The 18,043-nt window shown below is 55.2% G+C and overlaps 1 protein-coding gene across 1 annotated transcript; it reads right to left on the bottom strand.

Annotated features, from left to right (window-relative positions):
- Nucleotides 1-872: 872 nt before the first annotated feature.
- Nucleotides 873-16,930, bottom strand: LOXL4 (lysyl oxidase like 4). The gene is made up of 14 exons (XM_082854178.1): nucleotides 16,636-16,930; nucleotides 15,875-16,053; nucleotides 14,747-14,952; nucleotides 13,285-13,323; nucleotides 12,892-13,111; nucleotides 11,926-12,109; nucleotides 11,597-11,751; nucleotides 10,703-10,870; nucleotides 9,485-9,647; nucleotides 7,070-7,313; nucleotides 5,856-5,971; nucleotides 5,105-5,241; nucleotides 4,613-4,724; nucleotides 873-2,562 (listed from the first exon to the last, which is right to left on the bottom strand). The coding sequence occupies exons 1-14, from the start codon at nucleotides 16,913-16,915 to the stop codon at nucleotides 2,492-2,494; spliced, it is 2,274 nt and encodes a 757-aa protein (XP_082710304.1). The 5' UTR covers nucleotides 16,916-16,930; the 3' UTR covers nucleotides 873-2,491.
- Between the last annotated feature and the right edge of the window lie 1,113 nt (nucleotides 16,931-18,043).

Raw genomic sequence — 18,043 nt, 5'->3', positions numbered from 1 at the left:
CTTGTCCAGACAGGAATCAGATCCTTGGTCATATCTACACCATGCCTTTGTACACTGAGCTAACTGGAGAGCACCCTGTAGCTGCCACTGGCTCCTTTGGTAGATATTTGAGAAGACAGCTAATGCACTCTGCTGTGTGTTATATGTTGCTTCATGTATGTTGAACTTCTGAATCCCAGTATCACCTGGAATTTATAGTAGATAGAGACATTCCCCTTGAGTTCCAGTATACTCCTCATGGAGTGGAAGTCTTTGTGGAATAGGAATAAATTAGGCATCTGAATGGTAAGCTGAGGTTCCTAGTACTTCAGTTTCTCTGAGACAAGAATGCCGAGGTGAAAATCATCAGACATTTTTGGTTCTGTCTGGAATTTGGTGGTTGCTATTCTGTTAACATTCCTCATCTAGTTACAAGTCATGCCAGCTGCATCTTCCCATGTCCTTCCCTTTCAAGTCAGAGGTGTAACAGCACAACCCTTGTATAGCTTTTTCCAAGAATTAGAACTGGCTGCACCTATCAAATGTGTGATGTGGGCAGCAAGACTGAGACCAGAGCCGGTGGCTGGCTGCCTGGCCTGCTTTTTCTGGCCTTCTTGGAAACTTGGATCCAGCCAGAAGCTGTAGGTAACCTCCCTGCCTGAATCTAGTCATCAGTCACCACACGCTCCCCCGCCAGCTACACGTTCTTTCACAGACCATTGGGCGCATGTGCGAGTATAATGTTGTTACTGTTTGGGAGATGTTTGCTGGATCCAACAGGAAATCAGTCCTTCCCTTGTTTACCTAAACTGCCACGCCAAAGTAAAGCTCTCCCTCTGCCCTAATGAAGGAGGTGAGGGAGTTGAGAAGAGGGATGGTAGAGGAGAAGGAAAAGCGCGCTTCTTTGTATTCACAGAGGATACCCCAGAGCGGGTCCCTTTTTACCGGCTAAGGAAGGGCAGCTCTCATATGTGAGGACGGGAGGACTATTGTAATCTTGCCCCATCTACCACCATTCACTCTGGCCTTGCAGCCTTGGTTGTAAAAGTTTACCATCTTTGGACTTTTTCTTCTTTCCTCCTACTTTTCATCCCTTAACCTTTCCAACCCATGTTTCACCACGGAGCCTAGGGAGGGAATTGCGAAGCAGACTGTAGGCTGATGTCGGAGAAGTGCAGTGGGGCTGTTGTGAGTAGTATGTGGGCTCCACACATCTTAGTAACCAGGTCACCAGCAGTGAAAAGGGGGAGAGTTAGGGTGCTGGGAACTGCCAAGAATCACAGCCAGTCTTGTCTTTGTAGCAGTCCATAGTGAGCAACCTTTATTGGCATTAGGGCATCAGACCTGTAAGGATCATCTCTCAAGTGTGTCTTAGTGGAGACAGGATTAAGAATCATGTCCAGGAAGACCATGGGATTTTATACCATCTGAGCAAGGGCTTGCCAACAGCCAGGTCAAGCAGGGATGGTGGCCTTTCCTAGGTTTAGTCCTTAACTAAATTAAATGTTCCCCTTCTGACCTCTCCGTAGTCTCCTGTCCTCCACTCTACCAGACCTGTCTTCTTTTTCCTGCAGAGATGAGCGGCCTGTTTGACCCGTGTTCTTTCCACTGCAAAACCTTATTCAATGCAAAATTCACTCCAGAAGCCTGGGGGACCCGACCTTTAGGCCGGTCCTGGGGCGCACAGTGACCTTGCCTGCCGGGGTCAGGACAAGTGTTCTTCCCTTGGCAGAGGGCCTGGCAGCAGCTGGGGTCCACAGCACCCCGGGACTCTTTCTGTTCGGCCTCCTCTTGCTGCTCTGCGGGAAGGCCATATCTGGCCACTCCTGTGAATCTTGCCCCTCTCAAGCACTCGGTAACTGGTGGTTTGGGCCCGTCAGGAGATAAGGGGATGCCTGAGGCCTAAGCTTCCAGGGATATTAGAAACACCCATATGTGCAGTAGGATAAAGGTAAGGGCACTAAAGAACAGACTCTTAGAGAGTATGGTAGCTGAATCCTAAATGCGGACCTATCAAGCAAGGGACTGAATTCACCAGCTTCTTTGCCAGTTGTGACTTTGATACAAGTTGTGTTGCACAGAGCTCCTAGCAGAGAGCTGACCTCTCCTCCTGTGTATTTCGGTCCTCCTCCAAGACATTTGCAAAGCACCATTTAGATGGGGGACTGGGCCACAGTCCATTCCTAAGGAACTGATAGCTCTTGAACCATGAACTCTGGGGCAAGATCCGGGAAGGACTGGGTCTCCTATGGAAGAGGAGCTCAGCTGAACAAAGCCCAAAGGCCATAGTCCAGAGACCAAAGGCCCTCAGGGGATAGACCCAGAGCCATCCTGAGGGAGCAGTGCCGCCCTGGTGTGGTGATCTTGCCATCAGAAGGCTTCCTGAGCTGGTTCTTGGTGCCCCTTGGCACTGGCCCCTTACCCTCTGAGTTAGGGCTCTGTGAAGGGCATGGCTCCAATAAGCTGAGGTATCTGGTATATGGGCAGCAGCTGGGGGTGCGCAGGGGTGCCTTCAGATGAGGTTGTTCCTGAGACGCTGCTCCTGTTCCGGGGAGTGCTCTGTGTTAGCTCGGTGTGCGTCCCCTGCAGACCAGAGGAGGGCAGGTAAGTCGTCGACCTGACCGGAGTCTCATCCCCTCCCTGACAACGTCACAAACACCAAGACATCCTGCCCAGCTCAGCCTTTCCATCAGGTTAGTCGTGGGCACAAACAATCCGTTTTATGGAAATGGATGCCAACAGATGCGTAGCTGCAGGGACATCGGGAAGATAGGCTTTTGAGTGGGAAGGGTTGTGCTGGCCACTCTCCCTCGCCCCTCCCCAGGTTCATTCTCTACCCTTCTTGTTCTCTCATGCCCTGGAGACCTGACCCCTAGAGACTGCCGACTGATGTAGGTCACTGGGAAGAAACAGCACGAGATTAGAGGATGGAAGGAGAGAGGCCAGGGCATTTCTTCCCCTCTTTGTGCAGTGATGGTCTCCTGCCCGCTGCTCCCTCCTCCTCAGTGCTAGCGCTCGCCTGGCTCCAGGACACACTTTGCCCCTTCAAGCCCAAGGTGATAACAACATTCCACTTTCGCTTATCCCTGGACGTCTCAACACTCCTCATCTCCTTAGTCCTACTCACACCTCAGTGTAGTCCTCTCATTAAATAACCTCCTACTCTCACCTGAGTGTGCCCTGTGTTTCCTGCAAGGACCCTGGAGGGGTCAGAGCTGCGCAGTGTTCTTTCCTTCCTTGCTGCCCTGGCCCCCTTGCAGCCTGCCCGCAGCATCACGGAGGCTGTGCCTCCACGCCGGCAGCCTTAGGTTCCAACCCCTGATGTCGCTCACGCTCCTGTCTCACTTAATGGCAGCAGCATCTACGCAGTCTCACGATTTTCAAATCCTTATATTCCTCTTCTCACTGTCTTCCATCTGTTGCCAGAGTTATCTTTTGAAAATCTGATCTGATCTCCCTGCCTCCTTGGCTGAAATTTGTTAGTGGTTCCCAGAAGCCCACGGGATCAAGTCCATTCTCTCAGCAGGAGCCACCGTAACCCTCCCTGCAAAGAGCTCTAGTAGGTGTGACTGCATAGCCCTATTTTACAAAAGAGACAGCTTCTGAGGAGGAGATTTCCTGACTGTCTTAAAGCCAGAAGGTGGTGGAACTGGATTTGCTGCCCAGTGAAGCCCTCTGAAGCCAAATCCTATGCGCCTTCTCCTCGTCCCCTCTCTGGCCTGTGCCTCTCCTTGCAGCCAGCTCAGATGTCCCTTCCTCTGCGAAACCCCGGCTGGCCTCCAGGTGGTTGCTCGGAGGGCGCTCTGCTTGCTCAGCAGCGGTTCACAGCGCTCTGGGGTACCCAGTAGGACTGGGGTTACCCATTTGCGTGTCTGCTTACCCTACCTGACACCTAGCTCTGCCTGTTACTCCGATTTACGTTCCTAGTGCCTGGCAGTGCTCAACACAGAGGTAGGTCTTAATAAATGTTTGTGGACTAAATGAACACACCTGCCCCACCCTCTGTGTGCAAAGCGTGGGAGTGACTGCACACACCCCACAGCAAATACAAGCACTTTAAACTCTAAGGTAGAGGAACTGCTTCCTTTCTGTACCGGCAGGTGAGGCAGCCACCTCCTTACTCTGCTCCCCACTGGATTGTTGCTTCTTTGCCTGAAATTACCAATCCTGCAAGTGTCCTGAGCCCTGTTCTCCGTGGTCTGCGTCCTGTAAGCAGTGATCAGGGCTGGCGGTAGCAACACGGATCCGGGGGACTTCTACGTTTGCCTGTGAGGCAGTCAGCCTGGGATGGAGGCAACTAAGAAAGACCCTATGAAAGGAAGGGGAGAAATAACAGGCTGGAAAGGGGAAATCCTGACACGGCCTGAAGTAACAGGAAAGATTCCAGGACAGATGGCAGACTGAGATTACAATCCAAACAACCTTAAGGACAAAGAGGGACGTAGGAATAGTTACTGGGTGGGGCTGATGCAGCTTGTTCCAGAAATCTATGAACTTCTATGAAGTTGTCAAAGGCAATTCATCTCTGTCCCCTCCCCAGCCTTGTACACACACTGAAGTCGCACACAGGGACACAGGGTCTTCCAGCTCCCCGAGCTCGCATGGGGCTCGTCTCACAGTGGCCCGCAGTCACCTGTGTGGCAGTCATGCAGCCAGACCCGTTGCCCATCGTATTTGCAGCGGCACCGCATCACGTTGTTCGAGAAATCGGACTCTGCCACCTCGAGCTTGGGGTTCACAACCACCTGGGGTGAGAGATGGGCCAGCTGAAAACAGGTGACTGGGCTTCTGAGTTGACAGTGGCTGTGACATCCTCTACATTTCATGTTGTCTTGCAAACTGTGCTCCTCTTCTTCATTAACCCTCACAGCCACCCCAGGAAGTAGGCATTAAGGTCCTTATTTTATAGATGGGGACCGAGTTGTGACGTGCCCCTTGTTCACTGAATCAGGACTCAAACCTACGTCCTGGATTCTGATCCCTTCCCCTACGGTGTAGCTCCTTCAAGCGCCAGACCTGGCAGAGATCCTATTTATGAAGCTCTCTTTCTTCATTTGACCTCAGGGAGCTTTTGGAACATCTGGAAGAAATGGACCTCCTGTGGGGAATCCCTAAGCTCACTTACCTGGAAGATATAATCCCCAGGGCCCACGTCTGTGATATCCACCCACTGGCAATCAATGTCATGTCGGTAGGTGTCCCAGCAGCCAACGGTCACTCCCTGTTCCCCAAAGTTGGCACATGCGTAGCGCCTCTGCATTCCTGTAATGGAGGGTGCTGACAGTTACTGAGTCCCTGAATTGCCAATTAAATGCAGTCAGACTAGGGGCCTGGGCTTCAGCTAAGTATCTTGCCTGTTGGAGCCAGAATTCCTACTAAGCATGAATCCAGCACCATAGCAAAGCCCATCTGTGACAGAGATTATTTCTTTGGATGCACTAGTGGAAATTCCTGTTGGCCTAGGAAATGTGATTAGAAGATTCCCGCCCTACTACGCTAATTCATTTGCCCATACAACCCTGAGGAGAGCCAGTGTTTTACCATGCCATGTCTAAGGGCTAGGAACTGTGGGTGTGCGGATAGGAATCAGACAATCAATCCATGCTAAGTCCCAAAGGACTTAGAAGTGAAACAGGTCTGCAACTATTATCCAAAAGAGAAAGCGTTAAGCATTTCAAAAGTGGTACAGTATGTTGGGAATGCAGAGGAAGTAGAGAGGGTAAGAAATTGATCTTTTTGAGTCGCCTTGAGTGCTGACTGTTGCCAGGCTGGAGTCTCCAGCTGCCTGAGGCTGTTAAGCAGGGCAGAGGGGATCCTGAGCCCAAAGGGGCCGAGGAATCTAACAGAGGAGGATATGCCGACAGGAAACCACATACCTGTAGGGCAACTTGTGTCCTCTAGACAGAAGCTGGCCTTGTGCCCCTCGGCCACCTTGGAGCCATTGAGAGTGAGCAGGTCATAGTGGGTGAAGACCTCAATGCTGTGGTAGTGCCTGCAGAAGGGGCAGAGCTGTCAGGCCAGCAGCAACAGGAGAGGGTCCTCACAGAGGAGCTGGTAGGGAAGGCTGAGGCACCAGGCCCCATCCTTACCCAGAGAGGAACGTTACAATAGCAGGGCAGTGCCCTTCTCCCCCTCAAACCCAAGATGAGTGTGACCCGTGGCCTACTTTCCTGGCACCCCTGCCAGGCAGCAAGACAGCTGCCCTCGTCACCTAGGGTCTCACCCGGGTGAGGAGAGGTCAAAGCTCCAGGAGGCTGCCTGGCTACAAGGCCTGAGGCCTTCAGGTGGAAAGAAGAGACACGTCCAGGGACCAGCCCAGGAGCCGAGTTGCTGAGTGAGGAGGGATGCTTCCTCTGCTCCCTGCCAGCCTGGGCCCAAATTGCTACCACTCTTTCCAGTTCTAATGACAGCTCTTCATGCTGCCGGGAAAGGTACTTATTTTCTCAGCAAGGCCAAGTCCCAAAGTCACTGCCTGTTCTTCTCAGCTTTCCCCACCCACGGCTGTGTCCTGAAGGAAAAAAACACCCTTTTCCATTCTGCCTTTGTCACAGACATCATCTCTCCTTCTGTCTGGGCTGGAGGCTCCTGATAGGAAAGAACGCTCATTGTCTCCTTCCAGCGCCAGCAGCTCTTCCTTGCGGGCCTCGCTTTGCTGCTGCAGAAACCAGCTAGCTTTTTCTGCACAGCCAGCATCCTGGATGGGATGGCTATTTTGGGTCTCCAGGTTTCTAGGAGTCCCCACTTCACCTGGCTTTTAAAGACAAGGCCTCAGGGCCAGCAGAAAAATTGTCCACTATCATTCTAACAGAGACCAGCTCTGCTGGCAAGGACTGCTCTGTTGGACACTGTGGTGGAGATGGACATGTGGGTACCTCCTGGGCAGCCGACGGAGTGATGGAGAGGGCAGGTTGATGCTCCTGGGATTCCTCACTGCCGCCCGGAGGCAAGGCCAGTGAGGCGTCTAGGAAGGAAGGCTCTTTCCCAGAGCGCACGCCCCTCCCAGGAAGGCTTGCCCGGAAGACACCACACCGGTTGGCTCCCTGGACCCTGGTTTTGTTCCCCTAGAGCCGAGGCCTAAGCAGGCACTAACCTGTGGCACTGGTGCCAAATCCAGCTGTGGCGTCCTGTCTTGGGACGAAAGTCGGCCCGGCCCAGGTTGTGGATCTGTGAGGAGAAGCGCAAGAGGCGCCGGTGTCCGTAGGGCCAGTCCATGCGGTCAGCGGACCGGGAGAGGCAGTTCTCTTCATGGGCACAGTACAGCTGGCTGAGCGGGCGGTCCTCCAGGTAGGCCGTCTCCTGCACTAGCTGGGCGTTCAGCACGAGGTCTGCAGCACCTGGGCACGGTGGAGACCCAGAGGCTAGGAAGGCAGCCGGTTTGGCTCCCTGGCCTAGGGGACAGCCTTGCCTCCAGACTAAGCTCTTTTGGAGGCGCCGGAAGAGTAGGGCGGTTTAGGAGTCAGGAGATGTGAGCTCTAATAGCAGGAAAGCTCTGTCACCTTAGCCTAAGCTTGCTGGCTTTGGGGCCAGACTGCCTGGGTTCCTCTCTTGGCTTGGTTTTTAGTTACACCATTAACTAGCTCTGGGACTTGCTCAGCCTTTTGTCTTTCATTTTCCTCATCTGGATGACGGGGAGAAGAAGAAGAAGAAGATTAGTGTGATAGTACCTGTAACGTGCTTAGATCATGGTTGGCCCACGGTAAGCATGCGGTTGATGTAAGCTAGTATTTCTTCTGTAGAATGCGTTTCAGCCCATTAAGTGCCTCTGTAGCCTAGCTCATATAACCCCGCAGTAAGCTCTGCTGACCCCTAGCTTGTAACCTCAGCTCACTCTTTCTCTGGGCCTCAGTTCCAGCAATGCGAGGGGCAGAGGGAGAGGGCTGGAGAGCTGGAAGAGTTAAGCACCGAGCCTGCCCCGGGTTCTACCGTTCTGGTGCATTCTGCTGCAGTTCCTAAGCCTGTGCTTCTTCCAAGCGTCCTGTTCTACCCTGGTTGCTATCAGGGGTGTTCGTACCAGGGCATCCTGTGCATTCTCCTCTGAGGCATCGTGGACATTCTGGTGCGTAAAAATCCAACATGCTAGAGCCTGTGTCTCCATAAGCTGCTCAGTGCCTCTCCCGCTCCCTTCCTGTCACGGGGGCTCTTACCCTCCTCAGAGGCCAGCGTGTTGTCCCTCACTGTGTCAGCACAGAAATGAGGAAAGGCACAGCTTTTGCATGTAACGTCAAGAGAGAAATCTGCCAATTCTCAGTGTTTGTTCATGCAAAAACTGGGTTAGATTTGGGGCAGAGCTATCATATGGGTGAGCCTTGCACTGACGATGGTGAGATGGGAACACAGGCGTCGAGGGTGGGAGCTTGTTTGCTGGATGGTGTCTGTGCTACCACTAAATGCTCTTGGAATTCCTGAGGCATATTTTGGAGAGAGCTAAGGGTATGCCCACTGACAGACCCCAGAATTCCTGAGGGAAAAGAGTGCTTTCAGAGAGAAGAAGAGAGGGTAAAGGCAAGAAAGTAGGGAGAAAAATTACAGAGGAGGAATGGGGATGACCACAGAGATGGCAGGTCGGCTGTCTGTGCTCAGCTGTTGTGAAACATCAAATGCATTTAGGAAAAGAGCTGCCACTCCAGGCGGTAGGACAGAGGGGTACAGGTTCCTGGGAGGGGAGAGGCGGGGGAGCAGGCCCCATCGCCCTGCAGGGGAGGGTGTGCTGTAAGGGCTGGCGCTCTTCCGGCATGCGCTGGACAGAGAGGAAGCCCTAGAGCTCGCTGACAAGAGTTAAGGATGTCTGGGCATTGAAGCCTGTCTGGGAAGAAGGTCAAGTGGCCACTCAGGTTGGTGGCAGCCTGCAGCCTTTGGACTGGATACGGTTATCCTGGCCCAGACCAGGTTGGCGGATGTCAAACAGATGCTTCTACCCCAAGAATCTGGGGGTGTGGGGCAGACCGATGCCTCAAAATGGTCTTGACCTAAAGTCTTTTGGGTAAGTCCCACAGCTCACCGTAGGCCCCATGTGTCCTCACATTTCCACACCCTCTACAACAGTTTTCAAACTCTTTTCTTACTACAGACTGTAGTAAGAAATATATTTAATGTTGTGACACACATAAATAATTCCAAGAGAAAAATATTACCCTTACTAAATGTATCACATCATTGTTTTCTATCCTGTTTTTATAAACTATTGGTCGTGATGCAACGATTGGAAAACACTGTTGTGTATCCTTACATTTTCACATATTCTCACAGTAACTCACAGTAATTCTCACAGTAGCTCCATGAGATGGGCAGGGCAGGGTTTGTATCCCCGTGTGGCAGGTGATTTGGCCACGCACGTGGTAAATGGCAGAGCTGGTGTTCTGCATCCAGCCCTCCTTCCACCCCTTAACCCTGCTGGCCTTGGAGCTGGGACCAGCACTCAGGGCCCTCCCTGAGGACAGGAGGTGTGGGCTTGCAAAATTAGGGGAGCCCGGGCCAGCCTGTCCCACCGGCCCCTCCCGTTACTCACTGTCTGTGCAGGAGACTCCGGCTGAGAAGTGCCCTGCACCGTGGGAGCAGTGCACCGGCCCGTGCCTTTGGCACTGCTGCAAGGCCAGCTCTGTGCCTGAGCAGTGCACCCCGCTCATCACCACTTCTCTGGCCCCCGGCGTCCCCTGCCAGTACCAGGTGTCCTAAGAAAACAGCCAGCATCACCCAGTCAGGGCTGAGATGTGCTCTTAAGAGTCACCTGACTCCCATCTGAGGCTTGGACCCCATCAGACCACCCACACCGGGCTGTGCCCAGCCTTGGCCTGAAATCTTTAGTGATGCTACTCTGGACCCCTCTGGTATTAGAAATGCCTTCCACGTGTCGAGGCAAAAATCCACTGCTATGGCTTCCACCGCTGGCCCTGTTGCCATCACTCTCCGTGACGGCAGACCTCAGCTGTTTGAAGAGGAAGGTCCTGTTCCCTTCCTGTTCACTCAGGCCTGTCCCATTTCCCCAGCTGTTCTTCATACAACCCTAGATGGTCGGTTGTGCTCGGGGTTGAGCCCAGTTCTCCCGGGTGAAGTATGCCCAGTATTGCCTGGCAGGCCAGTGTGGGCGAAGTTGAAGAGGTTTCTCCATGGCAGCCATGCCCCAGGCCTCTTGATTTTGTTTCCTTGATATCTTTGGAATCTATCCACTTGTTTCCCCGGGTCCAAGCCAGCACCATTCTCAGCTGGGCTACTGCAATAGTGTTTCTCTGTGCTCATGTTAATCTCCACCCCAACTGTTTGCCGCACAGCAAGGAAGAAATCTTTTAAAAGTCTGCATTGCGGGCTTGGAATGGTGTGGCCCGTCTCCTCCTTCACCCTGGCGCTTCACACCACTCCCTCTTGATAGCCGCACTCCACCCCCGGCCCCTGATTTCCTCAACAGAGTCAAGCGTTCTCCGGCCACAAGGTCTTTGCGTGGGCTCTTTATTCCTCCCCCACCTCGTCTGGCTCACTTCTATTCATTTTTCCTACAGACACAATTATGTGCCTGTTGTGTGAACGTTTTATGAATGACTGCATCCCTCACTTGACTGTATGTGGCGACTGACTGCTCCGTTAGGCAGGAACTGTGTGTCCTGTTCACCTCAGTATCCCAGCACCCAGCATTATATTGGCACATGGTTTCACTCATAATTAACTGTTGACTGAATGAATGAAGGGTCAGCAGCTTTAGCACAGGAAGTTTTGGAGCACAGCAAGGACCTACCTTGATGGCATGGTTGGCAAAGCCCAGACCAAGCTGTCGGCAGGCCACCATGGCTTCGCTGAGGCCCCAGTGGTCACTGCACACGGCCCCCCAGCGCTGGACCCCGTTCACGTCCACCTGCACCTCCACCACCCCCTCCTCGGGGCTGCGTCCGCCGGCCAAGCGCACCTGCAATGGTCAGGGGTGTGTGAGGGGCGGGGCCGCCTTAGCAGGGGAGAGCTCAGGGCTGCCAGCCTGGAAACCTGCAGCCCTGGACATGACACTCCCCTTCTCTGGCTTAGTCTCCTCTGTAAAGTGAGGACGTTTTATCAGATAGTCCCTAACGTCCCTGCCCGCTCGAGAAATCTGACTGGGTGCCTGCACCTGGGGCTCTCACTCTGGTACTTGCCCTCCTGCTACCTGAAATCCTACCACTGATGACAACGTGCCTATTGCCAAGGGCTTTCGTAGCTATCGTCCCGTTCACAATGACCCTATGGGACAGCTGACCCCATTTTACAGAAGAGAACCAAGGTCTGAGGCGAGAGACTTGCCCACAGTCCATGTTAGCGTGACCCTTGAACTCTGACCACCCCACTCAGCCTCCCAGTGCCACTCCCGGGTGCTGACATCCTGTGGCCCTCTGCCCTAGGCACCGTCTCTCTCAGCTTCACAGGGGACCTGAGAGGGTGGGGTGGGAGAGCCCATGCACCTGAAGAGTCCCACTGATATTCTGACATCTCTGAAGGCTAGAACCTGGCCCTGAGGGGAAGTAGGCCAGGCCGGGGGAGACTCCCAGAGGAGAGGGCATTCCAGGCTGGCTCCAGGCAGGCTCTGGGGCCAGAGCACCCGCTGCCTCTCATGAACCGCTCCCCACTGGCTCCAAACAGTGTCCCAGGCTAGCTCGGGGCTCACCTGATCCTGGAAGCCCAAGTTAGGGATGTTGCATCTCACGGCCGCATCATTGTCATGCTGGCAACCACTCTGGGAGCCTTCCAGGGAGGGGCAGTCACTGAGGGTCCGCTCATAGCCCCCGCAGCGCACCTCACTCAGGTGGATGGGCCCCAGCGCTGCAGAAGGGAGGGAGAGAGGCCATGGGAGGTCCATCTCTGCAACCCCACACCTGCGGCTCCCCCTCCACAGAAGGGGAGAACCGGCCTGGGCCCTGGCACCCCAGGACCACCAGAGGGTGGACCGGTGGCACATCCAGGCTCTCCCACCCCACCCCAGGCCTCCTCGCTCACCTTGGCCCAGCTGGGCCCCAAAGAGGGCCTCCCGAGCAGAGCCGAAGCCGAGCTGACGACACACGACGCTGGCGGAGATGAGGTTCCACCCGTGGTCGCAGACCGTGCCCCACCGGCGGTTCCTGAGCACCTCCACCCGGCCCTCGCCCACCTGGGCCCCCGAGCGGAGGCGCACCCTCGTCTCCTGCTGGGAGAAAACCCGGCCTCAGGGAGGGCCGAGGAGGCAGGGGTAGGGACTACACCCCCGGCAGAGCCCCTTCAGGACAGGCAGAGCCAAGGCCTGGAGTTCTGACTTCTGTGGCCATTCCTCTGAATAAGCTCTTTCTCGACCTCCCCCTTCCTCGGTGACAAAGAGCGGCCACAGTAATCACAGATTCCAGCCCTAACCAAAGAGCCTGAGGAGTTGGGGGTCCCTGGGCTTCACAGCCTGCCACCTGCTCACTAGGCGAGTCCCCTCCTCTTGCCCGGCCTCACTGCTGCTTTGTCCTTTGGGGCTGAACCCAGAGCAACACTTCCGCAGCAGATCTGTGAAATGATTTTAGAGACCCGTGGGGACGTGTGTCAATGAAGCGCACAGTGGGCAAGTCACTTCCGTTCTAATGCCCTCCCGCCTGCTCCGATTTCATCGAGGAGACCACCTCACATGGTGCTGCCCGCCCCAGTGCCTACCAGCACTTGCTCATTGCTTTTTATGACGAAGGGCCAGGCTCGGGCTCCATACCTTCGGCCCTCAACGGGACGTAGCTACAATGTAATTACAGTTGTCAGCTTTCCATTTACGGTAGGGTTATAAACGTCCCTTTTAAGTAAATCCCAAAGTTCTACTACGTCCTGTGAGTTGCTCTCCTCCTCCCGGCCTGAACTGATGCCCCCTTGATAGGGGTGGTCCGCTGCTCCTCCCCTGCCTCCCCATCAGCGCCTCCCCGTGGGGTGGGGCCTGTGCCTCCAGGCCTGCATGGGACCCACCTCTGCCCAGGACTCCTCGCTCCCGGGCTTCTCCTTCAGAGGGCGGAAGCGGGGCCCTGCCACACAGCCGACCACAGCGTGCATGCCCCCCGGGCAGGCCGGCCGCAGCTTGCCCTGGGCTGGTGCCACCTGCACCTGGCAGTTGGCCATGTGGGGCTCTGTTCCCAGGCAGTTGACCCGGTGGATCCAGAAGGAATTCTTCTTTGTCAGGCTCTTCAGTCTGGAAGACAAGGGAGACTGAGGGCAGGGGAGGGGTTGAGGGCTGTGCTCAGGACTCAGGGAGGCCAAGGCACTGGGGAGGGGAGAGGGGGCTGGAGGGGAGGAGAAGGGAGGGGAAGCAGGCCCTTCATGCCACACCCCTTTGCACCCTCCCCTGAGGGTGCTGCTCCTTACCTAGACTTGGGATCCTTCATCTTCGAATTCCAGACTTTCCTGGAGGGAACAAACAAGCGGGGAGTCGAGTGGGTGCAGAAGTCCTACCCGCCGTCACCCTGCCTCTCCATACTTGTCCTTGAGTCTGTACTAGACTCAGTTTGTAAACTTGTTCATTAAGCTTACTTCAATGCTGAGCTTCACCACAGTCCTGAGGGAGTGGCCACCCCACAGATAACGATGATCTCCATTTTACAGGGAAGGAAAGCAGGGCGAGCAATTTCCCTTGACTAAGCCCAAAGTGGGTGTCTCTTCTGCCCCGGGCTGCCCTCGGGCAGGCAGCTCCAAGCTCGCCCTTCCCCCAGTCCAGATGAAGGTCAGCCTTCAGGGGGCAACCGGAGAAAAGGGGCCCTGGGGAAAGTCCTCTGGGGACAGGTGCAAGTTGAAGGCCTTTCTGGTGGGAGCTGCCCAGGCAGAGATACTGAGGCTATAATCAGGGCTGCCCTCCTCAGGGGAGGTAGGCAAGCCAGCCAGGCCCAGATGTGCAATTACCGGGCAGCAGGGAGTCAGGGGCCCAGCTCCCAGTCATCCCCAAGGATGGGGCCACGTGGCTGGCCTTGGAAACCAGGGTCATCTAAGTCAGAGACACGGGACAGACCAACTAAAAGTGATTGGGGATGGGCAAGGGTAGATGACTCAGATGTTTCGTGGGAGGTTTATCCCTTGATGAGAAACATACGAAGTTTTCACTGACGAAGCTGGTAGAACTATGACTCGTCATCGTTTACAGGCTAATGCAATCTTGGGACAGTTCTGTCACGTTTCTGACAGAATATTTTTATGTTCCCTCTCCCAAATGCCGCCCCACCCCACGCCTGGCTTGGACGCAACCCAGTCAGAGCCTGGCTTGGATCGCAGTTGAGGAAATTCACTGAGACAAAGTTCAGACAATCCCCTGCGGATTGGATAATTGAGGCCCAGATGCCCTACCGAGGCCCACAGCTCGTTGTTGGCAAAGCTTAGACCAGAACCCAGGCCACCTGTACTTGTGAGCAGCACTGTATCTTTACTAGTTAGGTCTAATTTTTTAATCAGGGACACAATTTTACATTTATTTACATTTCATTTGGGGAGTACTCTGCACTATAGTCAATTCTTTTTATCTGATTGGCAAGTACGATGTTTATTTTCTGATTGTTTCTAGAAATTTCCCAGGGTCTGCAAGTTCATCCTCACTCTTGTCTTAATTACTGAGGGATCCATAACCCAGGAAACCCAGGCACATTGCTCCACTGGGCCTGTTTCCCTCCCAAGCCCAACACCCACTGAATGTCCTCCCACAGACACTACTCCTGCCAATCTCACTGCAGTCTCCAAGGTCCCACGTCACATACAGACACGTGCACGTGCGCGCGCACACACACACTCAGACGCTTCCACAACCCCGCCTTCCGCGCGGCCCTCCAGCCAGCCGTCCTCCTACCTGTAGTAGTGGCTGACGACAGGCGCCTCGCTGGGGAAGCCCAGCATCCCGCACACCACCCTGCTGTTGTTCCTGGTCCAGCCCTGGTCACACACCTGCCGCCAGTGGCCCTCGTACTTCACCTCCACAGCTCCCTCGGTCACCAGGCTCTGCCTCTTGGCACTGGCAAGGATGGGCTTGAGCCGCACCTCCTCCAGCCGCCGGCCCTGTGGGACGCGTGGTCACCGTGGGCCCCAGGATTCCTGCCCCCGCTGAGCCCGCTGCAGGTCTTCACGTGGGAAAGCTGGGGCTCGGAGCACTTAGAGATCACCCCACCCAGCGCCCTCATGGGACGGGCCAGGAAACAGAGGCCACGTGGCTCCGTCCTTGGGGATGAGGGGGAGGCATTTGCTGAAAGCCACACAGTGAGTAGGAGGCAGAAGCTCGGTTTGTTTAGGGTCCTTTCCTCAACTCCAGAGAGAACCAAGCAGATCCACGCTCTCCTGGGGTCAGGATGGGAGCCCTTGGAGTCTGGGAGGCTTCCACCAGGCACAAGGGGGCCTTCTTCACGCCACCCTGGGGAGGGCAGAGGATGGGCACAGACCAGCTGCCTGAGACCACCAGCAGGATCCTCTGGCCCACGAGACCCCCGCCCTAACCCTGGCTGACTTAGACCGGTGCGAAGCCCCCCGTCAAGGCCTGCCCCGTTCAGTGGGCCACGGCCAGCTGTCCTCAGGCTGAGGCCGTCTGGCAGCAGCGGGTAGAGTCAAGAGACCTGCCCTGCCTGCTCCTGCTGTTCGGCTTGGGCTGTTCTTAGCTTGGAGCTGTCTGTGCCAGGAAGAGACAGCAACTGTGGCCGGGCCTTGTGGCTGAGGCAAGCCCTACCTGCTGCTGCCTCCCTCGTGGGGAGCAGCTTCAGTGATTCCCGGCAGGCCCAGCCTCTGATTCCCTGCCCGCCCTTTCTCAAGCTGGGGCCCTCTACCCGTGCACCTGCTCCAGGCCACAAGCAGGCCTCAGGGCCCCAGGGCTGCTTCGCAGCCCGTGCTCTGCTCCCTTTCTTCTCCTTCCTCCTCCAGGCTCACCACCTGGACGCCCTCTGTCCCCTGACCCCCTCCTCAGCTCAGGCCAGGGCCTGAACGGCCTTCTCACCTGGGGCCCAAGGGCATTGGAGACCCTCTCAGAAAGGTAGCCACGCTGGCGCTGCGGGTGGCACACCACCCCGACGTCCTCCGAGTGGCTGCAGTCACTGACGCCCCAGCCATTAGACCTGCACTGGTCCAGGGAGCTCTCTGTGCCCACACAGTGAACGTTGTCCAGCCAGATGGGTCCTGTGTGGGAGGGGATGAGTGATGCTCAGGGACAGGCACAGAGAGGCAAGCCACGGGCTCTACCTCCTGGACAGGACCCCACAGTTATCAACATTCCTCTTCCAAAGCCTGAGTAGAAAATGGGGGTGGAGAGAGGAGTTGGTTCTCCTGGGAGCTTGGTATCTACATCCCTGCCTAGTGTCTCCTCTTGGCCTCAGGTCCCATAGAATCTGCTTTTGGAAAATGTCAGGTAGGTCTGTTGATTAGATCTACCTGTTCCCTCATTCATCCATCTAGTCATTCACTCAACAGCATTTGCTGAGCACCCATTGTGTGTGATTGCTATATTCAAGGAACTGAGAGTTGAGTGGTAGTGATGGTGGTGATGGTGGTGGCCTCACTGCAAGTGAGAATGGGAGAGTACGACAGGTCATTTGCAGCTGGAGCACTCAGGAAATGCCTCACAGAGGTGGTCACTTGAGCTGGGTATCAAAGGACTGGTGGGAACGCGACAGGTTCTATTGGAGCCTCAGGGAGCCCAGCCCCTGAGAGAAGCCCGTTACCATCTCCTCGTCATCCTGCAGGGGAGCACCGGTCACTCACCCTCCCCTGGGCCATACTTGGCGCTGTGGGCCCAGGTCAAGGCGGCTTCAAAGCCCAGCTGGCGGCAGGCCACCGTGGCCTCCTGAAGCGCAAAGTCGTCATCACACACGGTGCCCCACTGGCCCTGGTGCAGCACCTCCAGGCGGCCCTCCTCTGGCCTGCTCCCTGGGCCCACCAGCCGTAGCTTCATGGTGCTCAGTGGCTGCAGCCTGCTGGGAGGGGTCTGGCCCAGCAGCAGGAGCAGCAGGAGAGGAGGGAAGGCAGCTGGTAGGGACCACATTGTGGTGACTCCAAGGGCTGCTGGGGTCAAGGCACCTGGGAACGAGTAAATGTGACAATGATGACCACGTCTACCCCTGACCTCGGGTCTCTTCTGCTAGCAGAGACAAAGGGTAGCACAGGTCCCTCCGAGAGAGAGAGAGAGAGAGAGAGAGAGACAGAGAGAGAGAGAGAGAGAGAGAGAGAGAGTGTGTGTGTGTGTGTGTGTGTGTGTGTGTGTGTGTATGTGGTGGCATGGATTGGGTCTGGGCTCTGAGATTAGTCGATCTGGTTCAAACCCACCATTCCTTGGCCATATGACCTTGAGGAAGTTGAAGTTTAGCCTTCCCGAGCCTCAGTCTCCTCATCTGTAAAGTGGGGGTAGTAATCCTTATCTCCCAGTGCTGTTGTGAGTGTTGAATAAAGTATGGATGTAAAGTGCCTACATAAAGTGCTTATCACGAGCCTGCCGCATGGCCAGTGCTCAATGAACAGCCGTTTTTGATGTCGTCTTATATGTAGAAGGTGGGGGGGCCTACACTTTGAGTCATGGGGAGCCCCCAAGGGCTAGACTGTCCGAGCTGGAGGAGATAGAGGGTATTTGGATCAACTTCCTGACTCTAGACATAAGGAATTGGGACCTAGAGAGTTTAAGAGACTTGCCCAAGCCACACAGCAAGCTCCACCTCTAGGTCCACCTACAGGCATAATTTGTACATTGAGTCAACGAACATTTCTGGAATATTTGCTTCAGGCCAACTATTAGGCCAGGTGCTGGGACACAGAAGTGAACACATCAGACACTACTCTCTGCCCTCCCGAAGCTCAGAGATGAGGAATCAGAGAAGGGACACTTAACCAGGGCCTTGTTGGATGAATAAGAGTTCTCTTATTCCCCTTCAGAGAAGGGGAATTCCAGGTAGAGAGAACAGGATGAGGAAAGAGGGAAACAGGGAAAGAGGTGAGTTTGTGCAAGAGCAGGGAGTGCCCTTTCTTAAGTCTGTACTGCAGTATTGGGGGCCTGGAGGGGACTGAGGTGGAGGGACGGGCTGGGGCCAGATGATCAAGGGCCTTGTGCACAATGCAGAGGGTTTGCCCTTCATCCTGCAGGAAGTAAAGGGCCCTGGGAGGGCTTTAGGCAGTGACCATA

The sequence above is a fragment of the Leucopleurus acutus genome (assembly GCF_964270905.1).
Source record: "Leucopleurus acutus genome assembly, chromosome: 14".
NCBI classification, from domain to species: Eukaryota; Metazoa; Chordata; class Mammalia; order Artiodactyla; family Delphinidae; genus Leucopleurus; species Leucopleurus acutus.
The sequence above is the reverse complement of the archived record's forward strand: the minus strand, read 5'-3'. Positions and strand labels throughout refer to the sequence as shown.

Bases quoted from the DNA above. Each gene is read 5' to 3' on its own strand.
- LOXL4 (XM_082854178.1), bottom strand. From the start codon at position 16,915: ATGTGGTCCCTACCAGCTGCCTTCCCTCCTCTCCTGCTGCTCCTGCTG. The intron at 9,648-10,702 runs GTAGGTCCTTGC...CTGTTTTCTTAG, and splicing joins TTGCCAACCATGCCATCAAG to GACACCTGGTACTGGCAGGG. The intron at 5,242-5,855 runs GTATGTGGTTTC...CCTCCATTACAG, and splicing joins GGACACAAGTTGCCCTACAG to GAATGCAGAGGCGCTACGCA.